Source organism: Dermatophagoides farinae, chromosome 7 (genome assembly GCF_024713945.1).
Source record: "Dermatophagoides farinae isolate YC_2012a chromosome 7, ASM2471394v1, whole genome shotgun sequence".
NCBI lineage: Eukaryota > Metazoa > Arthropoda > Arachnida > Sarcoptiformes > Pyroglyphidae > Dermatophagoides > Dermatophagoides farinae.
Window position 1 is genome coordinate 1972640 of NC_134683.1, and position 19736 is coordinate 1992375.

Consider the following 19736-nt stretch of genomic DNA (forward strand, 5'->3'; position numbering starts at 1 on the left):
TCTTGATAAGAATACAGTCTATCCACACATGTATGAACATGTTGGCGATAAATCCAATCAAAAAAAAGTATTGTTCGATTCAACAAAGGTTTTAATGGTTTTTTGGTTAAAATGACTTGACTATTACGTATTCGACAACCAAAAGCCATACGATGTAGTTGGTCATTCAGACGATTCAATCGACTTCTTAGAAATGTACCACTGGTAAGAGAAGATGATAGCAAGAACAATCCACATTGAATGATAATAAAAAGACCATGTGTAATCATAAAAAAATCGATTGTTCGAACAACTTTGTAAATGAAATTTTTATTCTGAGCTATGACGATTAAATAGAAATCATAAAATACAACTAAAACAATAGAAACTGAAAAGATATTAGAAATTAAAGAAATTACATTAATCATCATAAACACTTACGAAGTCCCAAATGTAATGTAATGATAATTGGATCAATAATTGTTAATAACCTAATTATCTTAATGCGATCATTGAATATAACACTTTGCTTTAATTTCAACGGTGTCATCCGCATCAATTCTACTGGATCGATTTGTATTGGATATATGATGATATAAGTTTGCCATAATGTCTGACATTGACAAAACAATCTAATGATAATGTTTGGAATGAAACGACTTGCCTTATTCATATCTTTGAGATTTTCATTAAAATTTTCTTCCATCATTTGTGCGACTTCTGATTTTCGTCGTTTACAATGTTGATATTGTTCCATATTATGTACAACTAATTCGTATGGTGTACGAAATGTGTCCGTATCCACTCGTGCAAAGAAGAATGTAATTTTGCCTAAAATACCCAACAATGTCAATATGAATGCAAACATTAGATATTGTCGATATAATTGCCGAAATGATGTTATTATATAAAAACAGAGTGAATCAATGGTCCAATATTGTATGAATGTTTCATCCATCATATAACTAATCATTCCAAATATGATCCGTATGGCAAAGATTGAAAGTAAAACAATTTCAAATGTATGCTTTGTTTGATACCATCGATTATATCGACATTCTACGATTTCTTTCAATTGACGATAAAAAAGTTGATGAATTTTCCAGAACATATTAACGAATTTTTTTATTTGGCCAATCAGATTGAATAGAATTTTGACTTAATAACAGTTGTTTAAAGCTTCAAAATAAACTTGAATTGAATAACAATGAATTCAAGACACAGAAACATTATTCTTTAAACTTTAAACATTTGAAACCAGTCTTTAAAGTTTAAAGACTGGTTTCAAATGAATATTGATTATGTTAAATAAAAATTATGAACCAACTAGTTTTCGAATTTCAAGACCTCTATCTGGAATAGGAATTTGTTTATTTATTATTTAGAGAAATGGAGTTGAGTCCTAACCATTACATTTGGTAAAGATAAGATAATGATTCCAAAACAAAGGTAAAAAATTACAGCCAATAATCAATAAAATTCTTTTGGAAATCTCTTCAGGTTTTTTTCATTTGAATTTGAATTTTGGAAATTGAGTTCTTAACTGGTAAATGATAAATCAGCTAACAACAACTTATTCTGAATTCTTATTTTGCAAAAATCATTAAAAAAACCATTACTCAATAGAAAAAAAATCGAAACCATTACAATTGTATGATCAGCAGTAAGTTTTCAATTTTTAAATTTTATTTGAATGTAATCGATAATAGACTTTTTCCTCTCAAACAATAATAATATTATTAGAGAATTAATTGAATGTAAAATTCTGTTTTTTTTCAAAATTCAAAATCAATATGAGACGATATGAAAATGAATACACCAACATAGGTGATGGCAAGCTTTGTTCATTAAGAGCGGAAAAAAACGATAAAATTAAGTGAATAATTAATCATCTCATGGAATAAAATTCAATAAACATTACATTGAATATGAACATGTTGGTAATGGCACCCATTGTTGAAACATTTGGTCCATATTTTCGTCAATCCATTGATCCCAATTGAATGGTGGTTCTATTGATCATAATCATGAAACAAAAGAAAAAAAAAGATTCATTTACCAATTCATTTTGAACAATTAATTTTTTTCCACGAAATTCAAATCTAAAAGTAATCAAATAATTTATAGGATTGAATGAATGAATTCTCGTTTGTTTGTATGATGAATAGGAATCAGCTAAATCTGAAATAAAAAGAGAATCTGTATTTTGATATTGATGAATTGCCACTTACCACTTTGATCATTTTTCAACAAATAGGTAATGTTAGTAGTCGAATTACTAATTCAAGTCTCTGTTATTGAGATTAGTGACTGAATATGAGAGGATACAAAAATAAATATGCCGATATAAGTGATAAAAAGCTATATTTGTATGGAAAAATAAAATGATTAAGGTAATTATTAAAAAAATTTAGATTATAATTTACGTTAACTATAAACATGTTGGTCACCACACCGACTGTCGAAACATATGGACCGTATTTTCGGCGATGTGTCAATCGATTGTAAAGATCTTCATATTTCAATTTTAATCGCAAAGTTTTCGTTGAGATACAATCGATAGCGATTAAAGGTCTGTGGATTATCACGATCGACTGTATGATTGGAACAAGATATAACTTTGCTTCATGCAGCAGCTTTGTTTGTCGCGAAAACTGCAACAACGACACAATTGTCATCGCAGTATGAATAACAATGATCATGTACTGAATAATCATTTCAAACCAGGTCAATTTTTCGACCACTAAACCAGAGACAGCTATCACATTGAATGGTATACTCATGATTAAATAAGTAAAGAGGGCATTACTCCATAATTCTTGATAAGAATACAGTCTATCCATGCATGCATGAACATGTTGGCGATAAATCCAATCCAAAAAATGTATTGTTCGATTCAACAAAGGTTTTTGTGGTTTTTTGGTCGAAATGGCTTGACTATTACGTATTCGACAACCAAAAGCCATACGATGTAGTTGGTCATTCAGACGATTCAATCGACTTCTGAGAAATGTACCACTAGTAAGAGAAGATGATAGCAAAAACAATCCACATTGAACGATAACAAAAAGATCATATGCCATCATAATAAAATCAATTGTTTGAACAACTTTGTAAATGAAATTTTTATTCTGAGTTATGACGGTTAAATAGAAATCATAAAATACAACTAAAACAATAGAAACTGGAAAGATATTAGAAATTAAAGAAATCACATTAATCACCATAAACACTTACGAAGTCCGAGATGTAATGTAATGATAATTGGATCAATAATCGTTAATAATCTAATTATCTTAATACGATCATTAAACATAACACTTTGCTTCAATTTTAACGGTGTCATCTGCATCAATTCTACTGGATCGATTTGTATTGGATATATGATGATATATGTTTGCCATAATGTCTGACATTGACAAAACAATCTAATGATAATGTTTGGAATGAAACGACTTGCCTTATTCATATTTTTGAGATTTTCATTAAAATTTTCTTTCATCATTTGCGCGACTTCTGATTTTCGTCTTTTACAATGTTGATATTGTTCCATATTATGTACAACTAATTCGTATGGTATTCGAAATGTTTCCGTATCCACTCGTGCAAAGAAGAATGTAAATTCACCTAAAATACCCAACAATGTCAATATGAATGCAAACATTAGATATTGTCGATATAATTGTCGAAATGATGTTATTATATAGAAACAGAATGGATCAAAGGTCCAATATTGTATGAATGTTTCATCCATCATATAACTGATCATTGCCAACACGATCCGTATGGAAAAGATTGAAAGTAAAACAATTTCAAATGTATGCTTTGTTTGATACCATCGATTATATCGACATTCTACGATTTCTTTCAATTGACGATAAAAAAGTTGATGAATTTTCCAGAACATATTCACGATCAAGTTTTTTCTATGGCCGATTAAATCAAATATAATTTTGACTTTATAACTTTTGTTCAAAGCTTCAAAATAAACTTCATGACAATGAATTCAAGACACAGAAACATTATCCTTTAAAGGCTGGTTTCAAATGAATATTGATTGTGTTTAATGAAAATTATAAACGAACTAGTTTTCGAATTTCAAGACCTCTACCTGGAATAGGAATTTTTTCTATTTATTATTTAGAAAAATGGTGTTGAGTCCTAACCATTACACTTGGTTAAATGATGATTCCAAAACAAAAATGACAAATTACAGCCAATTATCAACAATTGCATTTCGAAACCTCTTTATGTTTTCTTCATTTGAATAATTTTGAAATTGAAGTCTTAGCTGGTAAATGATAAATCGGTTAACAACTTATCCTGAATTTTTATTTTGCAAAAATCATCAAAAAAACCATTACTCGAGAAAAAAATCGAAACCATTACAATTGTATGATGATTAGCTGTAAGTTTTCAATTTTTAATTTTATTTGAATGTATTCGATAATAAACTTTTTCCTCTCTCAAACAATAATATTATCAGAGAATTAATTGAATGAAAAATTCTGTTTTTTTTCAAAATTCAAAATCAATATGAGACGATATGAAAATGAATACACCAACATAGGTGATGGCAAGCTGTGTTCATTAAGATAGAAAAAAACGATAAAATTAAGTGAATAATTAATCATCTCATAAAATAAAATTCAATAAACATTACATTGAATATGAACATGTTGGTAATGGCACCCATTGTTGAAACATTTGGTCCATATTTTCGTCCATTTGTCAATCTATTGAATAGATCATCATATTTTAACTTTAAACGTAAAGTAATTGAATGATTGTAATTAGATCGCAATAGAATGGTGGTTCTATCGATGAATACGATTGATTGTATGATAGGAACTAGGTAGAATTTCGGCTGATTTATCAATTTTGTTTCATTTGAAAATTGAAATAACGACAAAATTGTCATCAAAGCATGAATCATAATGATCATATATTGAATGATCATTTCTACCAAGGTCAATTGTTCTGTGGACAATGTGATGACAGCAATTACATTAAATGGTATGCTTATAAGCAGATATCCGAATAAAGCATTACTCCATATTTCTTGATAACAATAAAGTAAATCATAACATGCATAACTATGCTGATGATAGATCCATTCTAGAAACATTATTGTTTGTTTCAATAATGGTTTCAATGTATATTTTTCATCCGAAATTGTTTGACAATTACGTTTTCGACAATGAGATGCTATATGTTGTAGTTGGTAATTCAGTCGATTTGAATGGCTTTTTAAAAATATACCATAACACAATGCCATTATGACAAAAATCAATCCACATTGAACAATAACGAATACGTTATGAATTATGAGAATCAAATCCAAAATTTTAACAATTTTACAAACAACATTATCGTAGTCATTGTCAACAATTGTGTTATAATAATCATAGGATACAATTAAACATATGACAACTATATTAAAAGATAAACAAAACAAAAAATTCATTAGAATCATCAATCATATTTTTTTTCGGTAAATACTTACAAAGACCAATATGTAATATAATGATAAATGGATCGATTAGGGTTAAAAACTTAATAATTTTAATACGATCATCGTGCAGAACATGTAATGGCGTTCGTAACGGTTTCATATGGATCCATTTTTTAGTATCGATCTGTATCGGATATATATCAACATATGTTTGCCATAATGTTTGATATCGACAAAATAATCGAATGAAAATATTGGGAACCAAACGATATGATTTGAAAATATTTTGATAATTTATTCGAAAATATTCTTCCATGATCATGTTTATTTCCGATTTTCGTCGTTTACAATGTTGATATTGTTCCATATTATGTACGACTAATTCGTATGGTGTACGAAATGTGGAAGTATCAACTCGTGCAAAGAAGAATATAAATTTACCTAAAATACCCAACAATGTTAATATGAATGCAAACATTAGATATTGTCGATATAATCGTCGAAATGCTTTTATTAAATAAAAACAAAATGGATCAATAGTCCAATATTGGATGAATGTTTCATCAATCATATAACTGATCATTGTCAACATGATCCGTATGGAAACGATTGAAAGTAAAACAATTTCGAATGTATACTTTATTCGATACCATCGATTATATCGACATTCTACGATTTCTTTCAATTGATGATAAAAAAGTTGATGAATTTTCCAGAACATTTTGTATATCAATTTTTATATATTATTTTTTTGAATTTTTTTTTAAAAAAGATGAATAATTTTTTCGACTATTGAAATAAAAAAAAGGAATGGAACATTTCCTTTTATAGCTTGTAATCAAAATGCTCAACATAATGATAATCAGAGAATTTATTTCATGGTTAACATACAATAATAATGAATATATGACGATTGTTCGAATGATGAACTGAATTATTTAGACAATTTCCAACCAAAAAAAAGATATAAGCAAAATTTTGCAATTTCTTTAATCATTTGTAGCACGAATGCCATCATTAAAGATCATTATTATCATTATTATTAATGACATTGTCATTTACGAACAATTGCATTCCAGAAGAATGTTTGTAAGTCGATAACCAACTGTATAAATATTGGATGAATTTTAAATAATGAAAATGGTGTTCTGTGTGTATTTGTTGTGTTTGATTTTGAACATTCAACAATCTCTTTCAATTGATATAAATAAAATTGACAAAGAGTCTCACGGGTTATGAAACAAAAAAAAATCGAACCGAAAAATGATATGCTTCTATTTTCAATCAATCAGTGACAATATTTCGTTTTGGTTTGACTAGTTTAATCCAACCGAAAATATATGGTTGAAATAATTTTTTTTTTTGGAGCATCATTTATTCTGATTTTGATTTTCGATTCTGATTAAATCGTCAAATTGTTGCTGTTGCTGTTGTTGTTGTTGATTTTCCATCTTATTATTGCCAACATTTTCAATAATTACAATTTGATTAAATTGTTTCCAACGTGATAATATTGAGAAATATAATCGTAATTGAAATACAATGAATATTATGCCACAAATAAGACCAATGGTGATGACCTGTTGACACACAGAGACACAAAAATCAATCAAAACTTTAGATCCATTTTTCGAACATTATAGAATAACTTACCACCATTTTGATCCAGAATTTCCAACCCAAACGATTAGATAGTTCCAATGATGCATGTTCTGCAATCACATATATTGACCAAAATACACAGATCATTGATATTAGATTAAAGGTAATATGTAAAAAAAGTTTACGCCGTTCACCATTGGTCATATTCATACAATCCCACTTGGTGTTGAAACAAAAAAAAAACAAAACAAAAAAAATGAAAATAATATTATCAAATCAATTTATTAACAGAGTGGTGCGCCACCTACCTGAAATAATGGTTTATTTTTGGTTTTAAGTTTAAAATTATATTTACAAAGTTCACAATATCGATGATTAGATGAACGAATCCATTGTTGTAAACAATTATGATGTACATATTGTAATGTACCTGTACAATAACATGGTTGAATCAAATTAAATGGATCATCATCATCATCATCATCAACATCAACATTATTAAATCGATTTTTAATTTTATCACAATTTAGATTCAATTTTAAATGTTTCATATTCGATGATGGTGATTTTAATGATATGGTTTCAGCTAAATCTTCATTCGAACAATGACAAATTCTACATATTGGTAAATTTATTTCCAATGATGAATTATTCATAATTGATATTTTGTTTGATTCTTTTCTTTCAATCAATAGTTGATTGGATGATTGAACGATTTTTTGATTCATATTAATATTATTATCATCATTATCCAAATTATCACAATCAATCGGTATTATGGTGGTTATTATCGAATTCTTATTCATTTTAGTGATGGTGGTCGTTTTTTCAATATTTTCAACATTCGTTTGTTGTTGTGGTGATGGTGATGGTGGTGGTGGTCGAACCACTGTAGCAATTTGTTCTTGAACAAAAACAATTTTTGATCCATCTTTTTGTCGTCCCATTTAGTTTTTTAATAATTAAGTCTGTTGAAGAAACGTACAATCATACAAAGTAACAGAATTTTCTGTTTATTTCAATGTTTAATTTCATATACTTTTCAAACGCATCATCTACATCCATATACAAACGAAAAAAAAAACAAGAAGAAGAATGAAGCTCAGCAATGTAAAAAAAACCGGATATCGGCACAGTAAAAAAAACAAACTAAAATAAGAATGCAACAACGACAACAACAACAACAAAATGAAGAAGTGTTGAAAACAAAGGTATAGAACACGATGAGATTTAGATGATAAAATTTTTTATTTTATTTCTTTGTTTTCTCTTTTTGTTGTTGTTGTTTTTTTTTTCATTGGATAGACAGCTATAGCTAGTGGTCACATTCATCCACATATATTACACACATATAACGGGTTGGAACAGGATTTTGAAAACATTACTCAAACTACCCACCTATTATACTACATACGTATGCACAGGTGTATTTTATATTATTTTAATGCAGATGAAATTTTTTTTTTAATGAACGAGAAAACGAAAAAAAATGATGATGATGATGATGATGAAAGAATAAGGTCACACACATGTATATATATAAAAAAAAGATGATTCTCTCTCTCTTTATCTATCTATACCTTTAGATTATTCTTTTCAATACCGTTATCATTTTGAATGGTAATCAAATGAAAGAACTACAATTTGCACTATCTATCAAAAAAGCAAACTATAACCATTATTGATAACAAAAAGAAAAATTTGGTAACCAGAAAAAAAAATTCAGGCCGTTTACCTCTCTTTCTCTCACACACACACACACACACAGACACAAAACTGTAAACTGTTTTTCAAGCTTGAAAACTAGCCTAGTGTTTATATCATCATGTTGTATATCCAGTTTTGAATTTCATAACCAACAACAATCCTTGTTATTCTTGTTGTTGTTGTTGTTGTTGTTGTTGTTTTGCTTCCTTGTTCGTTTGTTCGCTAGTCAAAATTATTGTTCATTCCATTTATTCAGTATTTTTTTTATCACAAGAAAGATTTTGAAGGATTCACAATATGTTGTTCAGCAATAACATATGATAATGGTATATATAATACTATACCATAAGGAAAAAAAATGACAAAAAAATCAACGATATATAAATGGAAGTAAAAAAAAAACGGGTGGCTTGTGATGGTGGCTGGCTGGTCATCAATTTGATGTAAAATGTTACATTATATTTTACTTTGAACTTAAGTGTTTTTTTTTCTTGATGTGTTTGATGATATTGTCTCTTTTGGATGTGATGATGGTTTTTTTTTGTGTTCATATCGATCAATCAACACATTGTGTGATTGGCATGAATCCATTTATGCAAAATACACACACACACACACACACACATCGTATTTTGCTATAGTTTTTTTTTCTAAAAATTTTTTTTCAAGTTTAAAGTTGAAAAACCTTGAATCACACACACACACCACACGCCCAAACTATATTTGTTTTATGATCGTCAATCGATTTAAACATTTTTTTTTTCTTTTTTGAAAGGTTATTATACCGTTATTATGTTATTGATTCCAGGTTTTTGTTTTTCTCTCTCTCTCTCTCTCTTTCTCTCCAAATTGGTTATTTACAAATTGACATTGGAATTTTACCGTAAATTTATTGTTTGTTTGAAACTATGGCAACCTGTATTTTTTTTTAGTAAAATTCTTGCTTCACACATACCGTATACGGGTAATGGCCACAATGGTTATATTATATATGTATGTGTGTGTGTGATTGCAATGTGTTTGCGATATTCAATTCGTTTCGAGCATGTGTATTGTTTATGCATGTATATATATACATGTACAATTTTTGTAAACATACATGCATATATTTCATATATATATGAAAAATAATCTTTCATTGTTGATATTTGACGCTCATATAAATGATTTACAATTATACAATATAAATTGCAATTATGAATGATAAATAAAAAACAAGATTTCGATTTCTTTACTTTTTATTGTGCTCATACTACTGCCGCCTTTGATATTATTACTGGTTTGTTGTTGTTTTTTTTTTTTTGATTATTTACAGCACATTAATTCATATATGTATATATACAACAAACAATTACCGATTGTATCACATGTTTTGATTAAAAAAAACAACAAAAATCTACATTAAGGAAAAAAAACGAGAATATACCTAGATTCTTTCGTCATCATCATTATTATTTTTATTCTCATTCTAAAGAATTTTGTTTGTCATCATCATTGAATGAATTTTTTTTTTATAATCATCGTCATCTTATCATCATTGTTTGTTAGTTTTGTTTTTTTTTAATGCAATGATGATTGTAATTTATTATTGATTATGACGACAACAACGACGATGATGATGATCGATGTAACAGTGATTGCATTGATGATAAGAATACATCCACGAAAAAAAAATCCATACAACGCTTTACAGGAAAAAAAAATCTAATTGAATCCACAAGTGTTTAATATTTTTGTTATCAAAATCGTACATGTGATATATATATTTTAAATTGAATTAATTGATGATTGTTAATTGATACACACATCGTCGTCATCATATGAGTAATGGGTACACTAAAATTCGTTATACAATCATCATCATCGTGATTAAGCAGATAAACTTGTATTTTTTTTCCCCCCTAGATAAATATAAAAATCATCATCGTGTATCGTATCATTTTAGTGCCATTCATTCATTGGATCGTTATACACATACACACACAAACAATCAACGTAATTTTAATTAAGAAACGAAATTCAAATTCCTCTCATTTATAAAACGTACGTATATCTATCACTTTAACTTTGTTGTTGTTGTTGTTGTTAAATTTTTGATTATAATAAAGGATATAAAAAAAAACAATCATGTGGCTAGAAACATTGAAAGCTTATTTGGAACATTATTATTATTATTATTTCAATCAACAACCGAAACAAAAACAATCATTACTGGAATCATTCGAGTAAGTCGATTATTTTTCATTTATTATGTTCATTTTTAATTGTTTTTTTTTGAAAAATTCATTCCTTTTTATAGAATGTTTTCAATGGCAAATACAACCGTACATTATTTATCATACATATTATTTGGTATAAGCATATTCATTATAAAAGGCTATATTTCTTTCTATATTCTTGCTTGTTGTCATGAAATACTTGAAGATCATCGTGAAGGTACAATAAATGCACGTAGTAAAAGTGTTCATCTAATGATATCATTATTAATGTTAACATTAACATTTATCGGTCTTTATGGTGTTTATACATTTCATTTTGGTCTAATATTAACGTGGCTATTATTGAAACCATTCGTACGGATATTGGAATTAGAATCACCAACATGGACAACATTTGTTATGATTATAGTGGCTATGGGTTCAACTATTTGTTATAATACATATGATAAATTTGATAATTATACATCATCTCCTCTATTTTGAACAATTTTTCATCTCAAGTCGAAAAAAAATGAATGTGATATAATACTTAATGTGTACACTGGACATATTGATGACCACACACACACACAAACATAATTTATTGTTGAAATGAATAATTTTTTTGTTGTTACAATTTGTTACAAATTTCCTCAATCATCATCATCATCATACAAGTTGCCTGATTTGTTTGTTACAAAATAATTTCTAAAAAACGAAATTTTGTTAAAATAAATTTTTTTTTCGATTTTTCGATCATCATTTAATTTATTTCTAATTAGATGAGAATGTTTTCAAATTAATTTTTTTTTTGTTTTTTGTTCTTTCCAATGATCAACAATCGAGGATCATATTTCATATATATTTTTGTTTTTGCCTAAAATCATATGATAAAATTATGATGATAATACACAAATTGTATCGATGTTGATCCAATATCCAGCAGTTAAAGGTCTGAATTTTTATTGTCCAATAGAAAAGATATATTCTTCCAGTCTCCAAGTTCTAAATGTTTTACATATGTTTATATCGTATTTGGATGTAATAAGAATAAAGAAATTTTTAGCCGCGAATATAGGGATTGGGTCACATTTTTTTAACCCGCGAATAAAGGAAGCGCAAATAAGGAGCTTTTACTGTACATACTTTTGTCGTTGATTAAAATCTGATCAAGATTGAAATTGATTCAATAAGAAAAAAAATCACCAATAAGATCATTATTGGCTGTTTTGAATCTCGAATTTGTGGTTTCGTTTTCGATTGTTTACAGAAATGTATCTGGTCAACTTTCAAGCTGATTAATGATAAATTTAATTATGAAAATTGATTGTTTTTTCATTGTTATCAATATGGATGGTTCTGGTAAAAAAAACAAAAAATAAGCTAAGCAATTCATTTGAATTAATAATTCGATTTATTGACCAAAATTGAAAAGAAAAATGAGAAAGTAAAATTTTAATTTTTTTTAAACAATGGAATTATTATCGAATGAATGATTGTTGATGATAAAACTATAATCATGAAAGTTTAAAAAAATTTTCTACGTTTTCCAGAGGTTATCGAAGATTTTGGTCAAGATGAGCAAGTTTGACACACAATTCCTTCATTTCGTATTTTTCAATTAATGGAAGATATGTTGGCATAGTTTGTTCGTCCAAATCATTCCGTATGAATGTTTCACAATATTCCATCAACATTTCATCACTATAACAATTGGCCAAATCAACAAGTTCGGTTATGTTTTGATGATTAATATGAATTTTACCAGTATGTAACATATGTACATATGCATAGTATGTTTCATACGAATAATTCTGGATGGGTACTTGATCCTTTTTAATCCAATTACCGGAAAACATTCGACGATAATATTCCGATACAGATTTGAGATAACATTTACATGCCTTGATACGTTTTTTATCAATCAAAAATTCCACATCATAACTATCTTGATTATCGAATAATTGGATGATTGATTTGCATTGGTACGATATTGGATCATGTGATTTAAATTCATCGATTGTTGATGTGAGACCAAATGTGAGTGGTGATGATAGAATCATTGTCGACGCAGAAGCAAATGATGAGTGCGAATTATCCAATTTTCTAGGTGATGACCATTTGCCATATTTAGTGTTTCCCCATGCATAATACGATGATCCATCATATGCCAATGAAAAAAAATGGAATAATGAACATGCGATTTGTTGTACATTTTCAATCGGTATTTTTGTCAAATTTGATAGTTTAATATCATCACCAAGACCAAGTTCACCATTTCTATTAGAACCAAATCCCCAAAGCTGGCCATTTTCGAATAAAACTAATGAATGTCGGTCGCCAGCCGCAATATCTTTGATTCGGATATTGATCAAATCATCATTTGGAAATGGAACAAGACATATGGTGTTTCTTTTTTTTTCATCACCAAGACCTAATCGACCATCATCATTACAGCCCCAGGTATAAATTTCACCATTATTAGTTATTGATACACTATGTCTCCTTCCACAAGCTATGAGCTTGACATTCTCTAGCTTATAGATGTGGATCATACTTTTGTATGATAATCTTTCAGTAGCCAGTATTTGATTATAACCATTATAGCCCATAGCGAAAACATGACCATCTTGTCGTAGCAATACTAAATGGTAGTGTCCACAAGCAATCATCTTGAAACGATCATTATCGTTGGAAATCAATCGTAATTTTTTATTTGTATTCCAATAAGTTTTAAGTTTGTGATTAACGCCATATTGGCGAATGTAATCCGTCTCCCATTCACTATCATCGCTTGCAAGATACACTCGTCCATCATAAGTTAGAAGGGCAACAAAATCATGGCCATAAACTGCTTGAACAATTTTATCACCATTTAAACGTGATATCCGTTCTGGTTTGTCCATATAATCCTCCAATAACCATGAGCATATTCTTTTACCATATGCATATGTAGCTTCTTTGGTCATCAATAAAAATTGCATTTTGGCCTTATTATTTTTGAAAGTAAAAAAGCTAAAAATCGAAACGACAGATTGGAGAAATTCTTGATTGATGTTTTTGAAATCATTTTTAAAAAACTCAATATCGATATTTTCATTCAGTGATCTTTTCATATTTCTGAGTTTATTATGCAATACTTTCATTTCGTATTTGTTAATTAATGAAAGATATGTGGGAATAGTTTGTTCATTCCGATCATTCCATATGAATTTTTCACAACATTTCATCAAAGTTTCATCATCATAACAATTGGCCAGATCAACAAGCTCGGTTATGTTTTGACGATTAATCTGAATTTCGCCAGTATGTAACATAAGCAAGTAGGCATAGTATGTTTCATACGAATAATCGTTGATGATTACTTGGTCGTTTTCACTCCAATTACCGGAAAACATTAAACGATAATATTCCGATACCGATTTGAGATAACATTTGCATGCCTTGATATGTTTTTTGTCAATTGAAAATTCCACATCATAACTATCTTGATTATCGAATAATTGATTGACTGATTTGCATTGGTACGAGATTGAATCATGTGACCCGAATACATAGATTGTTGATTTGAGACCAAATGTTATTTTTGATGATAGAATCATTGCCGATGCAGCTACAATTGATGTCGGATGACCATTCAATTTTTCAGGTGACGTTTTCAAATATAACTTTTCGGCACATTCGGCTCTGCCCCATGCATAGTACGATGATCCATCATGTGCAATTGAAAAGTTATGTTCTTTTGAACATACAATTTGTTTTACATTTTCAATAGGTATTTTTGTTAACTTTGATCGTTGATAATCATAATCGAAACCAAGTTCACCATTGTTATTAGAACCACAACCCCAAAGCTGACCATTTTCAAATAAAAATAGTGAAAATATTCGGCCAGCCACAATATCTTTGATTCGGATATTGATCAAATCATCATTTGAAAATGCAACAAGACATGGGGTGTCTCGGTCTTCGTTATCACCAAGACCTAATTGACCACAATGATTACTGCCCCAGGAATAAATTTCTCCATTATTAGTTAATGAAAAATTATGACTCATTCCACAAACTATGAGCTTGACATTCTCTAGCTTATCAATGTGGACCATACTTTCATATGATGATTTTTCATTACCAGTTATTTGACCACAACTATTACAACCCATAGCGAAAACATGACCATCTTTTCGTAGCATTAATACATGATACTGTCCACAAGCAATCATCTTGAAACGATGATTATCGTTGGAAATCAATCGCAATGTTTTATTCGTCTTCCAATTAGAATCATCACTTGCAAGATACACTCGTCCATCATCAGTGAGAATGGCAACAAAATCACGGCCATAATCTACTTGAACAATTTTCATATCATCAAGACAAGATATCCGTTGTGGTTTGATCATATGATTTATCATCTCCCATATACTATCAGCTTCCATATCATCTTCCAAAGATAACCATGAGCATATTTCTTTACCATAGGCATATGTAGCGTCTTTAGTCATCAATAAAAATTGAATTTTATAGAATATTAAAGGAAAAAAGCTAAAAATCGAAATGACTGATTGGAGAAATTCTTGATCGATGTTTTTGAAATCATCTTGAAATAACTCAATATCGATACTTTCAGTCGGTGATCTTGCCATTATCGATGATGAAAAACACTCAAATTATAGACACAATATTGACAAACGAAAATATGCGAGAATTAGTGACAGCAGAAAAGAAATGATCAACAATTGTGTGACGTGAGTATATGAATAGCGGACGAAGTTAACATACACACATGCGTATTCACACAACACAGATTTAAAAATATGAGAAAATTTAATATTGTAAAAATGATGAAAATACAGGTGTTGGAAAAATAAAAAACAAAATGTTTGTGGTGATAATGATGGTGGTAAATTAAAATGGCCAGCCAACAAAAATGATCCGAGGTGATGATTGCTTGTGTGGCATGTACTTTTATATGATTTTTCCAACCGTTTTTCGGACCGTCCAACTGCCAATCTGTTTGACCACGCCACTTGTCACATAGACCATGTGTTTGGGTCATCTTTCGCTACTCATATTTACCACCGTCCTTGATCGAAAGTGGTGGACGAGTCCAAAGTTTTTCTCGGGCCCTGAAAATAAGTCCCTGACTCATGGCCACGTTTTTTCCATGCTGGTTTTTGCCAGTCCAATTCTTCGCTTCCCTGCCAATTCAAAAAGAATAAAATCGATGTCCATTTTAGGACATCACATGTATATCGCATAGCTATTTCAGCCGATTTTTGTATACCTCTTCTCAGTTAGAAGTGACAATTTTCTGCCCTTTGACCTCTAGAGGCTGAAGGTATCAAATTCAAATGACATTATTGTATTTTGTGTTGATAGGAACAATTGCTCGAAATTTCACAAAAATATTTCGAATAGCGGCTGTTCAGGAGGCAATTTGAAGAAAAGCGGCGAATATATTTAGTTTATTATCATTATCGATGGCCAGTTGATGTGTGATGAATTTAATTATGAAAATTGATTGTTTTTTCATTGTTATCAATATGGATGGTTCTGGTAAAAAAAAACAAAAAATAAGCTAAGCAAGTCATTTGAATTAATAATTCGATTTATTGACCAAAATTGAAAAGAAAAATGAGAAAGTAAATTTTTGATTTTTTTAAAACATTATGGAATGAATGGTTGTTGATGGTGAAACTAGTCAAGAAAGATTTAAAAAAATTTTGTTCGTTTTGTTGAAGATTGTAGGTGATTTTGATCAAGATGAGCAAGTTTGTCATACAATTCCTTCATTTCGTATTTTTCAATTAATGGATGATATATGCCTAACGTATGCTTATTTAGAACACTCCGAATGAATGTTTTACAATATTCCATCAACCTTTTATCACCATAACAGTTGGCTAGATCAACAAGCTCGGTTATGTTTTGACGAGTAATATGAATTTTACCATTATGTAACATACGTAGATATGCATAGTATGTTTCATATGAATAATCGTCAATGTTTACTTTATCATTTTCAGTCCATTTTCCTGAAAACATTCGACAATAATATTCCGAAGCAGATTTGAGATAACATTTGCATGCTTTAATACGTTTTTTGTCAATTATAAATTCCACATCATAATTATCTTGATTATCGAATAATCGGAGGATTGATTTGTATGATAATGAATCATGTGATCCGAATACATAAATTGTTGATGTTAAACCGATTGTGTGTGATATATGACGTATCATTGCCGCTGCAGCAACAAATGACGTCGGATGATCATCCAATCTTTTAGGTGATGACCATTTGCCATATTTGGTTTTGCCCCATGCATAGTACGATGATCCATCATATGCCAATGAAAAGCTGTCGAATTTTGAACATTTAATTTGTTGTACATTTTCAATCGGTATTTTTGTCAACTTTGATACAATACAATCATCAATACCAAGTTCACCATAGAAATTAGAACCACATCCCCAAAGTTGACCATTTTCGAATAAAAATAATGAATGTTGGTGGCCAGCAACAATATCTTTGATGCGGGTTGAATCATCATTTGGAAATAAAACAAGACATGGAGTGTTTCGGTTTTTTTTATCGACAAGACCTAATTGATACCAATTATTAAGGCCCCAGGAATAAATTTCTCCTTTATTAGTTATTGAAAAACTATGATCAACTCCGCAAGCAATAAGTTTAACATTATCAATACCAGTATTGATCATACTTTCATAGGATGATTTTTCATTATTTCCAGTTATTTGACCATAACAATTATTACCCATAGCGAAAACATGACCATCTTGTCGTAGCAATAATAAATGCTCCCCTCCACAAGCAATCATCTTGAAACAATCATTACCGGTGTTGATTAATCGGAAAGTATTATTCGTCTTCCAACTAGAATCATTGCTTGCCAGATACACTCGACCATCATCAGTTAGAATGGCAACAAAACAATGGCTTGAATCTACACGAACAATTTTCATATCATCAAGACAAGATATCTGTTGTGGTTTGGTCCTATCATGTTTCAACGATAACCATGAGCATATTATTTCTCCATATGCATATGTAGATTCTTCGGTCATCAATAAAAATTCTTTTTGGTCAACGTAAGTAAAAAGACTGCAAATCGAAACAACTGATGGGAGAAATTCTTGATCAATGTATTTAAAATCATCTTGAAATAATTCAATATCGATATTTTCATTCGGTAATCTTGCCATTATCGATGATAAAAAACACTCGAATCATAGACAAAATATATTGACAAACTATATGTGAGAATTAGTGACGATGGAAAAAAAATGATCAACAAAAAAAAAAAAATGACAAAACTATGTGATACATTGACAATTTGTGAATATTACCTGATAGTTAGCAAAAATGATTTGACAAGGCGTGCATAACTTCATTCACTACAGATTGTTTTGCTTATTTCTCGAATAAATAAATCAACGGCCAATTTTAATACCTTTGAACAGTGCTTTTTGAGAATGCTTTTAGCGACATCTGGCGATAGCAGAAAAAATCAATTGTAGTGTTGAAATGAAATTAACCAAGGCGCTGTAAGCATCATTATACACATAAAATGAAGAAAAAATGGAAAAAAATTATTGATGATCCAAGGAATCAGTGATGATAATAAAATACATTAGATTTAAGTTGACATTTACTCGCTTTAATACATTTTTTTTGTCAATTATAAATTCCACATCACAATTTGATCATCTTGATTACCGAATAATTGGATCAGATCGATTGAGATTTGTACAATATTTGAATGCATGGATTATTGATGTGAGGTGTGATGATAATACGATGACCAAGAGGTGTGATCATTACAATTGAGAATAAACAAAAGGAAAAATAACAAGAATTTCAACTTGGATTTTATTTAAATTTAACACCAGACGACCAAAACAAGAAAACACAAAAAAAAAACAAAATAAATTTGAACATTTTTAAAAATTAATTTCAACCATTCAAGCCTATCGACTCAAGTTGAAACGTTGTTGTCTATTTAATTTATGACATTGTTGATTTATTCATCAAAGTAAATTTTTAATTTTAATTTTTTTTAAACAATGGAATTATTAACAAATCAATGATTGTTGGTGGTAAAACTAGTCAAGAAATTTTAAAAAAATTTTCATTGTTTTGTTGAAGATTGTCACCGATTTTGGGCAATATTTTTTTAAATGCTAATATTAGCAAGTTTAGCATGCAATTCCTTCATTTCGTATTTGTTGATTAATGGAAGATATGTTGACATAGTTTGTTCATCCAAATCATTCCGTATGAATGTTTCACAATATTTCATCAACATTTTATCACAATAACAATTGGCCAGATCAAAAAGTTCGGCTATGTTTTGAAGATTAATATAAATTTTACCCGTATGTAACATGCAGAGAAATGCATAGTATGTTTCATACGAATAATCGTTGATGGTTACTTGATCATTTTCATTCCAATTACCGGAAAACATTCGTCGATAATATTCGGATACTGATTTGAGATAACATTTACTCGCCTTAATACGTTTTTTATCAATTAAAAATTCCACATCATAACTATCTTGATTATCGAATAATTTGATGATTGATTTGCATTGGTACGATATCGAATCAAGTGATCCGAATACATAGATTGTTGATGTGAGACCAAATGTTAGAGGGGATGATAGAATCATTGTCGATGCAGAAGCAAATGATGAATGGGAATCATCCAATTTTCTAGGTGATGACCATTTGCCATATTTGGTTTTTCCCCATGCATAATACGATGA

The 19736-nt window shown here is 29.3% G+C and overlaps 5 protein-coding genes across 9 annotated transcripts; 1 reads left to right on the forward strand and 4 right to left on the reverse strand.

Annotated features, from left to right (window-relative positions):
* Positions 1-4464: 4464 nt before the first annotated feature.
* LOC124496824 (uncharacterized) lies at positions 4465-6026 on the reverse strand. Its single transcript, XM_075733094.1, has 3 exons — positions 5486-6026; positions 4643-5412; positions 4465-4560 (listed from the first exon to the last, which is right to left on the reverse strand). The coding sequence occupies exons 1-3, from the start codon at positions 6024-6026 to the stop codon at positions 4498-4500; spliced, it is 1374 nt and encodes a 457-aa protein (XP_075589209.1). The 3' UTR covers positions 4465-4497.
* Positions 6027-6399: 373 nt separating this feature from the next.
* Positions 6400-8694, reverse strand: LOC124497235 (uncharacterized). 2 transcript variants are annotated; one of them, XM_075733095.1, is made up of 4 exons: positions 8435-8694; positions 7345-8004; positions 7088-7255; positions 6400-7014 (listed from the first exon to the last, which is right to left on the reverse strand). In XM_075733095.1, the coding sequence occupies exons 2-4, from the start codon at positions 7981-7983 to the stop codon at positions 6805-6807; spliced, it is 1017 nt and encodes a 338-aa protein (XP_075589210.1). In that variant the 5' UTR covers positions 7984-8004; positions 8435-8694; the 3' UTR covers positions 6400-6804. The 2 variants fall into 2 exon arrangements, with proteins under 2 accessions (XP_075589210.1, XP_046916819.2); XM_047060863.2 differs by lacking the exon at positions 8435-8694 and having other exon boundaries at positions 7345-8210.
* A 1202-nt stretch (positions 8695-9896) lies between these two features.
* Positions 9897-11704, forward strand: LOC124496489 (uncharacterized). Of its 2 annotated transcripts, none has more exons than XM_075733097.1 (4): positions 9897-10022; positions 10649-10786; positions 10852-10968; positions 11043-11704. In XM_075733097.1, exons 3-4 carry the CDS (start codon positions 10871-10873, stop codon positions 11443-11445), a joined length of 501 nt encoding a protein of 166 aa, XP_075589212.1. In that variant the 5' UTR covers positions 9897-10022; positions 10649-10786; positions 10852-10870; the 3' UTR covers positions 11446-11704. The 2 variants fall into 2 exon arrangements, with proteins under 2 accessions (XP_075589212.1, XP_075589211.1); XM_075733096.1 differs by lacking the exon at positions 9897-10022 and adding an exon at positions 10091-10574.
* A 680-nt stretch (positions 11705-12384) lies between these two features.
* On the reverse strand, positions 12385-15664 carry LOC124496800 (uncharacterized). The gene has a single exon (XM_047060362.2). The coding sequence runs from the start codon at positions 15585-15587 to the stop codon at positions 12498-12500; it is 3090 nt and encodes a 1029-aa protein (XP_046916318.2). The 5' UTR covers positions 15588-15664; the 3' UTR covers positions 12385-12497.
* An 877-nt stretch (positions 15665-16541) lies between these two features.
* On the reverse strand, positions 16542-18879 carry LOC124496392 (RCC1 and BTB domain-containing protein 1). Of its 3 annotated transcripts, none has more exons than XM_075732928.1 (3): positions 18599-18879; positions 18316-18511; positions 16542-18219 (listed from the first exon to the last, which is right to left on the reverse strand). In XM_075732928.1, the coding sequence occupies exon 3, from the start codon at positions 18169-18171 to the stop codon at positions 16657-16659; it is 1515 nt and encodes a 504-aa protein (XP_075589043.1). In that variant the 5' UTR covers positions 18172-18219; positions 18316-18511; positions 18599-18879; the 3' UTR covers positions 16542-16656. The 3 variants fall into 3 exon arrangements, with proteins under 3 accessions (XP_075589043.1, XP_075589045.1, XP_075589044.1); XM_075732930.1 differs by having other exon boundaries at positions 18686-18847; XM_075732929.1 differs by having other exon boundaries at positions 18634-18847.
* Between the last annotated feature and the right edge of the window lie 857 nt (positions 18880-19736).